Source organism: Canis lupus, chromosome 14 (assembly GCF_011100685.1).
Source record: "Canis lupus familiaris isolate Mischka breed German Shepherd chromosome 14, alternate assembly UU_Cfam_GSD_1.0, whole genome shotgun sequence".
Classification (NCBI taxonomy): Eukaryota; Metazoa; Chordata; class Mammalia; order Carnivora; family Canidae; genus Canis; species Canis lupus.
In genome coordinates this window covers 2,019,874-2,032,709 of record NC_049235.1, presented here as the reverse complement: position 1 = coordinate 2,032,709, position 12,836 = coordinate 2,019,874, and the positions used below count along the sequence as shown (strand labels likewise).

The 12,836-nt window shown below is 37.6% G+C and overlaps 1 protein-coding gene across 1 annotated transcript; it reads left to right on the top strand.

Moving 5' to 3' along the window:
• Window positions 1-7,176: 7,176 nt before the first annotated feature.
• Window positions 7,177-8,112, top strand: LOC119876959 (olfactory receptor 2M3-like). The gene has a single exon (XM_038556363.1). It carries the CDS (start codon window positions 7,177-7,179, stop codon window positions 8,110-8,112), a length of 936 nt encoding a protein of 311 aa, XP_038412291.1.
• Window positions 8,113-12,836: the final 4,724 nt, after the last annotated feature.

Here is a 12,836-nt window from a genome sequence, read left to right as displayed (position 1 = left end):
CTCTAGTTTCCTGGTTGACCCTTTCACCTTTTAGCAGGATTGTCTTTAACCTGCATATGCTTGAATTTCTTCCAAATTTCTTCTTGTGATTGAGTTCAAGTTTCAAGGCATTATGGTATGAATATAGGCAGGGCACAATCTCAATCTTTTGGTATCAGTTGAGACCTGAGAAGTGACATTGTATGTGGTCTATTCTGGAGAAATTTCCATGTGCACCTGAATAGAATGTGTATTCAGTTGCATTTGGATGTATAGTTCTGTAAACATCTGTGAAATCCATCTGGTTAGTGTATCATTTAAAGCTTTTGTATCTTTGGAGATATTGTGCTTAGAATATCTGTCATTTGCAGAAAGCACTACGTTGAAGTCTCCCAGTATTAGTGTATTATTATCTAAGTGTCTCTTTACTTTCCTTATTAATTGATTGATATACTTGGCAGTTCCCACATTAAGGGCATAAATATTCACGATTGTTAGGTCCTCTTGTTGGATAGATCCTTTAAGTATGATATAGTGTCCTTTTGCATTTCTTACTACAGTCTTTGGAATAAACTTTAATTTATCTGATATGAGGATTGCTACCCCAGTTTTCTTTTGGAGACCATTTGAGTGGTAAATGGTTCTCTAATCTTTCATTTTCAGGCTGTAGGTGTCCTTATATCTAAATGAGTCTCTTGTTGACTGCAAATAGAGGGGTCTTGCTTTTTGAAACCCTGCATCTTTTGATGGGATCAGTAAACCCATTCACGTTCAGAGTAACTATCGAAAGATATAAATTTATGTCATCATAATACCTGTTTTGTGTATTATTTCTTTGGGCTTCCTCTTTCTTTTACAGATTTCCCCTTAATATTTCTTGCAGAGCTGGTTTGGGGGTCACATATTTGTTCAGTTTCTGCCTATCTTGGAAGCTCTTTATCTCTCCTATTCTGAATGAGGGCCTTGCTGAATAGAGTATTCTTGGCTGCATGTTCTTCTCATTTAGGACCCTGAATATATCCTACCAGCCCTTTCTGGCCTGCCATGTCTCTGTGGAGACATCTGCTGTTAAACAAATATTTCTCCCCATATACATGAGGGATCTCTTGTCTCTTGTTGCTTAAGGATTTTCTCTTTATCTTTGGAATTTGCGAGTTTCAATATTAAGTGTGGAGGTGTTGTACAATATTTATTGATTTTAGAGGGGGATCTCTCTATCTCTTGGATCTGAATGCCTATTTCCCTCCCAAGATTAGGGAGGTTCTCAGCTATGATTTGTTCAAATATGTTTCTGATCCTCTCTCCCTTTCAGTGCCCTCTGTAACCCCAATTAAACATAGATTTTTCCTTCTGAGGTTGTCATTTATTTCCCTTAACCTTTCCTCATGATCTTTTAATTGTTTTTCTCTTTTATCCTCAGCTTCCTTCCTTACCATCAACTTGTCTTCTATTTCACTGATTCTTTCTTCTACCTCATTAAACCTGGTTGTTAGGACCTCCAGTTTGGATTGCATCTCATTTAATTGGATTTTAGTTTCGGCCTGATTAGATCTAAATTCTGCAGTCATGAAGTCTCTTGAATCCTTCATGCTTTTTTCCAGAGCCACCAGTAGGTTCATAATTGTGCTTCTGAATTGGCTTTCTGACATCAAATTATAATCCAAAGTCTTTAATTCTGTGGCAGAGACTACTGTTTCTGATTCTTTCTTTTATAGTGAGTTCTTCTTTCTAGTTATTTTGCTCAGTGCAGAGTAGCTAAAAATGAGTTGTACTGAGAAAAGGAAGAAAACAAAACAACAACAACAACAAAACAAGAAACAAAACAAAACAAACCAAAAAACAAAACAAACCAAAAAACATGGAGATTTTTCCTCTGGTTTTATATGCCGTAAATCCCTCAATACCCCCTCGAGTTTTCCAATGCTACTCAGACAAGAACTTGTTCTTCTTCGTTTCTTCCAGCTTGTCTTCTGAGGGAGGGGCCTGCTGTGCTGATTCTCATGTGTGTGCACCTGGGGGAGCTGTCCCACCCCCTGCCAGGGGGTGTTATTTTAATTAGGTTGATTGTGGTGATCATTTCATAATACAACCATAGATCAAAATGTCAAGTTGAATAACTTTAATACATGAAATTTTCATGTGCTAATCATGCCCTAATAAAATTCAAAAATGGAGCTGACTTTAGCACTGGAAAATTCTGTCCACCATTCATTAACTTTATTACCTTGGACAATTGGCTTAGGAAGTTTTATTATGTAAAAAACAAACAAAAAGAAAAACAGAACAAAACAAAAATTTAAAGATAAGAGTGCCTGGCACATGCAATGTTTGTGTCTGTAATTTTACATACAAAATTGCCACAGTACCAATTACATAGGAGGCACTCAGTATGTTTTCGTCTTATTATTATGTCAGTGAGAGGGAGCAGAAAGTTCCACGGAGTTCAAACTAAAACTTAAGGAGAGAGATATCACTATCTATCCAGAGTAAGTATTTTCAAAAAAAAAAAAAAAAAGAAAAAGGAAAAGGAAAGCTAATTCCATTTCTTTGTCCTGGGAGAGGAGATGGAAAACAATGCCAACTTCTATAATTAAAGACAAGGGAATGGAATCCTCAGAGGGCTAGAAAATTAATTTTCCATTTTTTCACCATGGTCAGGCCAAGTACAGATTATTTAAGAGTTATAATCCTTTTAATTTATACTGCTGCTTTGTGCTTACGAAGGAAGCTACAGAAGGTAAGCTTACAACAAAACAATTCACAACAGGTATGATTTCCATGTTCTGTGAGTGCTAGAATTTATGTAAAACTATATTAATAATTTTCTGCTTAACAATATCTACAGATGAGGGTAGCCTGGGTGGCTCAGCAGTTTAGCACCGCTTTCCGCCCAGGGTGTGATCTTGGAGACCCAGAATCAAGTCCCATGTTGGGCTCCCTGCATGGAGCCTGCTTCTCCCTCTGCCTGTGTCTCTGCCTCTCTCTCTCTCTCTCTATCCCCCTCCCTCTGTCTCTCATAAAAAAATAAAAAAAAACAATATCTATAGATGAGTATATTTTCATAGGTATATATATATTCATAGATATACTGTATCCATTTAAATAATGTTGATTCTCCAGGATGTTAAATAATATAATAATCAGAATTAGAATCATATTTAAATGAGTGGTGTTATGAAGCTGTTGGGCTGATCTCATGAATACTATGAATAACTATTCCTAGATGTGCCTCTTGGTTCTAGTTCATTACTTTGTGTTTCAATTTGTTTAACAACAAATACTATTGTTTCCAATTGTATATCAGGTGCTCCTTTTTTTTTGGTTATAGAAATACAATGATATGCAAAATATGCAATTCTCCTGTCTGGTAACGTACTCTTTCATCTGAATTATATACTATTTAGACTCACACTAAGAGGTTATATCAATAATCAGGTAAGAATATTTGTACGTTAATGCCAAACTTTTGGTGAACATAGAAATATGGATGGAGATAATTGACTATATTTCTTAAGTGATATTCATGCTAAACACCTTATGTCATTCATTCATTTCATTTTTAAATATTATTTTGAAGAATGTGGTATGATCTTGTATGTAGGGATAGGAGAATTATGGCAGGAGTTAAGTTACTTGCCTTAGCTCATGGATGAGCTGGATAAAAAAAAATCAATTTCTTTTCTTTTTTCATCTAATGCTGGTATTCTTAAGTGAGAAAGAAATTGATGGTGAATACAAGTGAGAAGACAAAAGTGGCAGATGAGAATAAGAACATTAATGCATCATTTGAAAGACAGGTTTAAACCTCATCATCTTTTCTTTTAATGGGCCCATCTCACATTCATAGATGCTTTACCATTGTTATGTGCCCTCCTTACACCTTCATATATATTTTTGTTCTTTTATATAACTTCAAATTTAATAATAAATTTAATACATATAAAGCATTTTTGCAAATTGTTTTTGCAAAAGCATTGCCAGTGTTTTTGAAAACTAGCATAACCCTATCTAATTATATAACCTTACTGGTCCTTGCTGGTGATAACCATTATTTCAGTACTGCTGCACTTCTTAAATAGTGCTCACTTTGGCAGCACATATACTTAAATAATATACCATCTGTATTAAACTTCATATCATAGGTTTTGTGAATAAGTTACCTGCAATGTATTTTGTATCTGTTATTTCCATCTATTAATTCAACATTCTAGTACTGAGCTTCATTAATGATAGTGTAGTTTTCAGTTAGTGTAGCTATGAACCCTGTTATTGATTCTTTTTTAAAAAATTTAAAGATTTTATTTATTTACTCATGATACACACACACACACACACACACACACACACACACACACAGAGGCAGAGACAGTCAGAGGGGGAAGCAGGCCCCATGCAGGAAGCCCAGTGTGGGACTCGATCCTGGAACTGGGGGATTATACCCTGAGCCAGAGGCAGACACTCAACCACTGAGCCACACAGGCATCCCACCCTGTTACTGATTCTCATGCAGGTTGTATATTGTAATTGGAAACAGGTTTGCTATGGTCACTTTTGATCATGTGAGAGTTTTTTTAACTTTTTTCAATTGTTTTATTTCCTGATCATTTCTGTACAAAAGAATATAGCAGCCAGAACTGATGACACCAATATGTGTCCAGCATCATTTTTCTGTAATGCTTTACTTATCTTTTTGACCAAATCCTGGTAGTAAATGTCTTTTTTCAATTATTTCACTCAATGATTCTTCTCTTAATTTCTGGGCATGACTTCCATGGTTTATGAGTTGTCATTGTTATGGACCATTGTTACAGTACACCAAATCACTGTGTCATGAAATCCAGCTACTCTTCTTTGAGACATCATGAGATGAAAATGCAGACATGCCCTTTCGGTAGATCAGTATTTGCAGGTCATGATCATTCATGTCTTGAAATATTTAAATACTTTTGAGTTTTTCTCTTTATTACAGCATCATTCACAATTTGTATACATAATTACAACTTAAAGAAAGTGTATTTTACCACCTCCACACTTAAAAAATTTCAATTCAAACTCATGAGACAGAATTCAAGGTTCTATCTTCTACAGATTAATTTGCTCTTGCTACTCTTAGGTTACAGCTTCTTTGTTTGGTTTTGTTTTTGGCGTCCAAAAAAATGTGATGCACAAATGAGTAAATGTGCATTCCTATCTAATTGTTCTAATCATCAGACCTGTCTTTCTGTTTATGACATTTATTTACTACCTGGAATAACCCATCTTCATATATGAACTTTTCTCATGCATGCATAATTAGCTCATAAATGGAATTTTAAATCCTACAATTAACATGAAACATAAGTCTAATTTAGAAATCTCTGTTTTCTTTATATCTTCTATACATTTTACTTTTTTTTGCATGTAGGTTCCACTTTATGGAATTTATATGTGGGTAGCTCTTTCTTAAAGGGTGGTCTATATCTCTCTCTATTTTTTTTTTTTTACTTGCCCCAAGTCTTTAGTCAGATACCATCAGATGACTGAGGTCTTCCTTGGATTAGGACAGTCCAATGTAATTGTAACATCTTCTTTTCAATTATTTTCCATAGCTTCATAGTGTTTTGATATTTTTGTCACCATCTGATTACAATATGTTAGGCTAAGTGATATATATTTTTTTCTTTTTTTGAGTGCTGTTTTACTGCCAGTGCCCAATGCATAAATCTTCATAAGTATTGTTTGAATGTGTGGACCTTAAGCTTCTCTGAATTTCCATTTTGTATGTAGTAATTTTTTTTATTTTTTATTGGAGTCCAATTTGCCAACATATAGCATAACACCCAGTGCTCATCCCATCAAGTGCTCACTTCAGTGCCCATCACCCAGTCACCCCCCCCCCGACCCACTCCCTTTTCTACCACCCCTTGTTCGTTTCCCAGAGTTAGGAGATATGAGATGTATTAGTTTCCTAGTGAAGCATAACAAGGTGTTACACACTGGATGGTTTAAAATAACACAATTATATTCTCTCACAGTAATGGAGGCTACTAGTGTTCTAAAATCGAGATATCAGCAGGGTTGGTTAATTCTGAGAGCTGTAAGAAAGATAATATGTTCCATGCCTCTTTCCTAGCTTCTGGTGATGACCAACAATCATTGAAAATTATTTATATGTAAATATAACACTTGAGTCTCTGCCTCTATCATCACACATTATCCTTGTGTCCGTCTTCACATGGAGGTCTTTAAGGACATCAGTCACATTGGATTGGGGTTTGCTCTGTTCCAACATGATCTTATCTTAGCTAATTATTTTCTCTTTTTAAGATATATTTGCATATTTGAGATAGAGAGCATGGAGGTGGGGAAGATGAGGAGAGAGAGAGAGAGAGAGAGACAGAGAGAGAGACTCAAGTAGACTCTGCACTTGGGGCTTTATTTCACAACCCTGAGATCAGGACCTGAGCTGAAACCAAGAGTCAGACACTTAACCAACTGTGCCCTTAGCTAATTATTTTCAAATAAGTTTACATTCTGAAATACTAGGACTTAAGACTCAACATCTCTTTTGGGGGAAACACAAGTCACTCTACCACATTGGGCTATACAAGAACAGAGCAAAGCTTTTATAGTTGTGTAATTAAAATATTTCCTCAGTTTGTCCACTTATTGCATAGAATATTTGCTATAAATTACAAATAAAACACTCTAAATTGCAAAGCAATTGACAAATGTAAAGATTTGGTTAAACTGACAGTAAAATCACCTCGTATCATGAAAGCAAAGTTTCATATTGCACTCTTTTATCTCAGTTACTTTTTCTGCCACATGCTGAATGATGCTTACTTTCTCTATTGACTAACCTGTAAAGGATTCCTGATGTTTCAAGGCACTGTCTAATTGCTTTTGGGAATTTCCATTTTTGAAGACACATTATCAATTATATAAAACGTATATTATTGTCTTAATTTTCAAAAGTTGTTTAGAAGCTGAGCTTAGGAATAATTCCACACTTGTATAAATTAGTACCAAGATAACATATTTTCCCCCTTTATTATCCTTCTTGTTTTTTTGAAATTCCTAATAACATTGATGTCAGCATAATCACTGACCTATAGTTTACCACAATCACATGCTTTGTAAGGCACTGAGTACATGTTCACCAAATTAATGAAGTGACATCACTTTTTGCTGTATTAGATAAAAAACACATTCCTCATGGCATTGGACAATCAGACTTTTAACTCTGATATCATCCTTCTGGGAATCTTCAATTACAGCCCCACTCACATCTTCCTCTTTTCTATGCTTTTGGTCATCTTCACAGTGGTCTTCATGGGAAACACTGCTATGATTCTCCTCATCTACCTGGACACTCAGCTCCACACACCCATGTACTTCTTTCTCAGCCAACTGTCCCTCATGGACCTCATGCTCATCTGCACCACTGTACCCAAGATGGCTTTTAACTATTTGTCTGGCAGCAATTCCATTTCTGTGGTAGAGTGTGCTACACAAATTTTCCTCTATACATCACTACTTGGCTGTGAACGTTTCCTATGGGCAGTAATGGCTTATGACCGCTATATTGCCATTTGCTACCCTCTAAGATATCCTAATCTTATGAGCCCTAAAATTTGTGGACTTATGGCTGCATCTTCCTGGATCCTGGGCTCTACTGATTGTATCATTGATGCTGTAGCTACATTTTTCTTCTTCTATTGTGGGTCCCGGGAAATAGACCACTTCTGTGATTTTCCTTCCCTGCTCATCATCTCATGCAACGACACATCAACATTTGAAGAAGTTCTTTTCTACTGCTGTATAATAATGATTGTTTTCCCTGTAGTGATCATCATTGCTTCCTATACTCATGTTATTGTGGCTGTCATTCACATAGCATCTGGAGAGGGTCACCAGAAAGTTTTTGCCACCTGCTCTTCTCACCTCATGGTGGTGGGAATGTATTATGGCACAACTTTGTTCATATACATGCGGCCCGCTTCTGATCGTTCCCCCACCCAGGACAAGATGGTCTCTGTCTTCTACACCATCCTCACTCCCATGCCGAATCCCCTCGTCTACAGCCTCCCAAACAAGGAAGTGGCTAGAGCAGCCATGAAGGTGTTGGAGAAGGGCAGGTCTGGACAGTAAATTCCTTAATTATTTTCATGCTTTGCTAAGTTCTCTTTAGTGTCTCTCTTTTTTCCAGTCAGTTTTTAAAAACAGCACTTATTTGTACATATTGTTGAAAAAGCACAGTCCTGGGCAACAACATAATTCTTATATTTTAATGAAGATTGTTTAAATATTCATTATTTTTTATATTTAATTCAGTTATAACCACATTTATGGCCATTTCTGGAATAAGGACATTATTGATTGACTGAAAGTTTCAGGAATTTTGTGGTATATATCTAGCTAACAAACAATGCTTCCTTTCCCCATGTTGTATATCCAAAACTATCCATCAATTCAGAGCCACTTTGAATGAAGATTTGGTACATCAGGCTTTTTAAACTTATGTAGTGTTTCTGTTTGATTTTTATTCTTATTTTTCATTCTTCCAGACATGCAGAATAAATTAATACAACACTTCAACCCAGATAATGTTTTAAAATCACACCCTTAACTTTCTTCATCACAAAATGAAAATTTTATTAAAAATCTCAGATTAAACCTCTTTTCAATTTGTCAATACCCACCTAAGCTCCATGCATTCACTCAACAAGGAAATTGTTTTACTATTCAGATCCAAAGGAACTGAAAATTTACCAGTGTTAATTAGGTTGACACTTATAAAGTTAGTTTATTTTGTTAAAGATTTTATTTATTTATTTATTTATTTATTTATTTATTTATTTATGAGAGAGAGAGAGAGAGAGAGAGAGAGAGAGAGAGAGGTGGACATTAAGCAGAGGGGAAAGCAGATCCATGCAGGGAGCCCGATGTGAACTCAATCCTGGGACTCTGGGATTACACCCTGAACCAAAGGCAGACGCTCAACCTCTGAGCCACCCAGGCATCCTGATACTTATAAATTTTATTAATGATAATAGGTTATACTGAAATTCAGGATGCAATTAAATTTGTTTTCTGTTTTCTTTTTTTATTTTATAAATTTTTATTTATTTATGATAGTCACAGAGAGAGAGAGAGAGAGAGAGAGAGAGGCAGAGACACAGGCAGAGGGAGGAGCAGGCTCCATGCACCAGGAGCCGGACGTGGGACTCGATCCCGGGTCTCCAGGATCGCGCCCTGGGCCAAAGGCAGGCGCCAAACCGCTGTGCCACCCAGGGATCCCTGTTTTATGTTTTTTAAGAGTAATATATTATTCCATAGTAATAACTATAATAATTTTACAACTCTATCGCACTCATAATCACTTCCATGGAAATAATGCAATCCTCATTGTATGTGCTTTATTGGACTGCTGAAGCACAAGTGATTCAAATGTACCTAATTGATAAAAATTCACACCAGAACAGAATATGTTAATCTGGTCTTGAGGAGAAAGAGACTGGCAGCCATTGTTACTGTGTGGTGAATTCTTACCTGTCCCCAGGGAGAACACAATGTGTAATGGCCCAACCATCCAGGTGGGAATCACAGCCAAAGATTTGTTCCACATAGCCATTAGGTTTCATTTGATGCTACCCAATAAATACCTGGGGGTCATAATCAATGAGTGCTAAACCAGTCACTATCCCTTAATATGACAAAATAACTACACAACCCCAGTGGTATTCATCTCATGTTTCTCGTATATTAGGGTGATTGTTCTGCTTCCAACCTGGGATTCCTAAGGTGTTCAAGTATCCATAACCCAGAGTAAACCACACAAACCCATCCCAAATCTGAGTATAGTCACTCATTGCTCTGATGGTTATATTTCTGGTACCTTTTATTTTTTTTAGATTTATTTTTTTTTATTTATTCATGAGAGACAGAGACATAGCCAGAGGGAGAAATAGGCTCACTGCAGGGAGCCTGATATAGGACTCAATCCCAGAACCCCGGGATCAAGTCCTGAGCCAAAGGCAGATGTTCAATCACTGAGTCACCCAGGCACCCCTCCAGGATCTTTTATTTTTTAATTTTTTTTTAATTTTTATTTATTTATGATAGTCACACAGAGAGAGAGAGAGGCAGAGACACAGGCAGAGGGAGGAGCAGGCTCCATGCACCAGGAGCCGGACGTGGGATTCGATCCCGGGTCTCCAGGATCGCGCCCTGGGCCAAAGGCAGGCGCCAAACCGCTGCGCCACCCAGGGATCCCAGGATCTTTTAAATAAGCAAATTGATGAGCTGTTTTTTTTTTTTTTTTTTTTTTTTTTTTTTTTTTTTTTTTTTTAGTTTACCTGAGAGAAAAAAAAAAGGCCCTATCCAGTGTCTTTAATAATGTAAGCCACAGGCTAAGTTTCTGGGTCAGTATTGGCAACACCAGATGAATTAGTGGTATTATATTAGCTTGTTCTGCTGTAATGTACTGTTTTAAGGCCTTCCAGTCCCTTCCCTGGAGTGACAATACTTACACTCACAATTTTAATGAGGTTGCAAGGGGCAGCTTCACATATACCCAACAGTTGTGTTGATTTATTTTATTTTTTTTTTAATTTTTTATTGGTGTTCAATTTACTAACATACAGAATAACCCCCAGTGCCCGTCACCCATTCACTCCCACCCCCCGCCCTCCTCCCCTTCCACCACCCCTGGTTCGTTTCCCAGAGTTAGCAGTCTTTACGTTCTGTCTCCCTTTCTGATATTTCCCACACATTTCTTCTCCCTTCCCTTATATTCCCTTTCACTATTATTTATATTCCCCAAATGAATGAGAACATATAATGTTTGTCCTTCTCCGACTGACTTACTTCACTCAGCATAATACCCTCCAGTTCCATCCACATTGAAGCAAATGGTGGGTATTTGTCATTTCTAATAGCTGAGTAATATTCCGTTGTATACATAAACCACATCTTCTTTATCCATTCATCTTTCGTTGGACACCGAGGCTCCTTCCACAGTTTGGCTATCGTGGCCATTGCTGCTATAAACATCGGGGTGCAGGTGTCCCGGGGTTTCACTGCATCTGTATCTTTGGGGTAAATCCCCAATAGTGCAATTGCTGGGTCGTAGGGCAGGTATATTTTTAACTCTTTGAGGAACCTCCACACAGTTTTCCAGAGTGGCTGCACCAGGTCACATTCCCACCAACAGTGTAAGAGAGTTCCCTTTTCTCCGCATCCCCTCCAACATTTGTTGTTTCCTGCCTTGTTAATTTGCCCCATTCTCACCGGTGTGAGGTGGTATCTCATTGTGGTTTTGATTTGTATTTCCCTGATGGCAAGTGATGCAGAGCATTTTCTCATATGCATGTTGGCCATGTCTATGTCTTCCTCTGTGAGATTTATGTTCATGTCTTTTGCCCATTTCATGATTGGATTGTTTGTTTCTTTGGTGTTGAGTTTAATAAGTGCTGAGGCCGGGGTGAGTGTCCCCAGGACAGGAGAGCCCCGTCCCGGAGGAGCAGGAGTGTTGATTTATTTTAGATGCCCATCCTATTGCTGGACATCATAGAAGCAGCAGAAGTCTAAGGGTGAAAAGACACTTAGTAGAAATTTGTATGAGAAGGTTTTCCCCTTGTACAAAGATTACACCTGTGCCATACTCTTTAGAGGTTAATGTGGCTGCATCTTTGAGAATTTTAACTGTTATGAATACCATAAATATGGACTGACATAATAAGTGCTTATCATGAATAAGCACTGTTAGGCATGAAGAGATAGACTGAGGATGGGATATGTCAGACCAGGACCCCCATCTCTCTCCTCTTTCAATGATGCATGCTTCATTTTATGTAAAGTAAGTTTGCATAAGTTTGGCTTGCCTCAGGGCAATGGGATCCCAGTGGAGACTTAGCAGTTCCCCCTCACCCAGATGTGTGAATTAACTCACCCATCCTTTGGGGATGTTCAAGTGCAAATTGCAGTAGATAATTCATTTTCCAGGTGTAATGGGGCTTGGTGTTCTCAGTAGCACAGCACATTGATCCTTGGTGAGAGTTTTGACAATGGATGTTTTTCATGACTTCCACACATTTATGGTGTTGGGTTCCTTGTCATAGATCCCTAGACTAGCATATTGGGCACAGGCCCAAATGGTTGTCATTCAAATGTATTAAAGCTAGGGTTAATTTTGTTTTTTAATTTATTCATGAGGGACACAGAGATAAAGGCAGAGACATAGGCAGAGGAGAAGTAGGCTCCCTGTGGGGAGTCTGATATGAGACTTAATCCCAGGACCCCGGGATTATGTCCTGAGCCAAAAGCAGACACTTAACCACTGAGCCACCCAGATGTCCTGGGTTAATTCTTTAGTACATGTGGCCAAGGTGGTTTTACCTGTTAACAATATAATTTGGGGGGGATGTCAGGGTGGCTCAGTGGTTTAGCGCCTGCCTTTGGCCATGGGGCAGGATCCTGGAGTCACAGGATCGAGTCCCACATCGGGTTCCCTGCGTGGAGCCTGTTTCTCCCTCTGCCTGTATCTCTGCCTCTCTCTCTCTCTCTCTCTCTCTCTCTGTGTCTCATTAATAAATAAATAAATAACAAAAAAAAGAAATTAAGAAAAAAATGTAAACCCCCCCAAAAAAACAATATAATTTGTTGCTTTAATATTTATTTTTCTTTTTACTAACCCTAGTAATTGTGGGTTAAAGGGAAGATGAAACCTCCATTCAATGTCACACTCCTTTACCAAGATTTGCACATCATGACCTTTGAAATGTAACCTCCAATCACTAGCAATTTGACATCAGTATCCATACATAATAATTTATTTAATCCCATAATGGTGGGAGCCTCATTTACACAGCATC

Bases quoted from the DNA above. Each gene is read 5' to 3' on its own strand.
- LOC119876959 (XM_038556363.1), top strand. From the start codon at position 7,177: ATGGCATTGGACAATCAGACTTTTAACTCTGATATCATCCTTCTGGGA.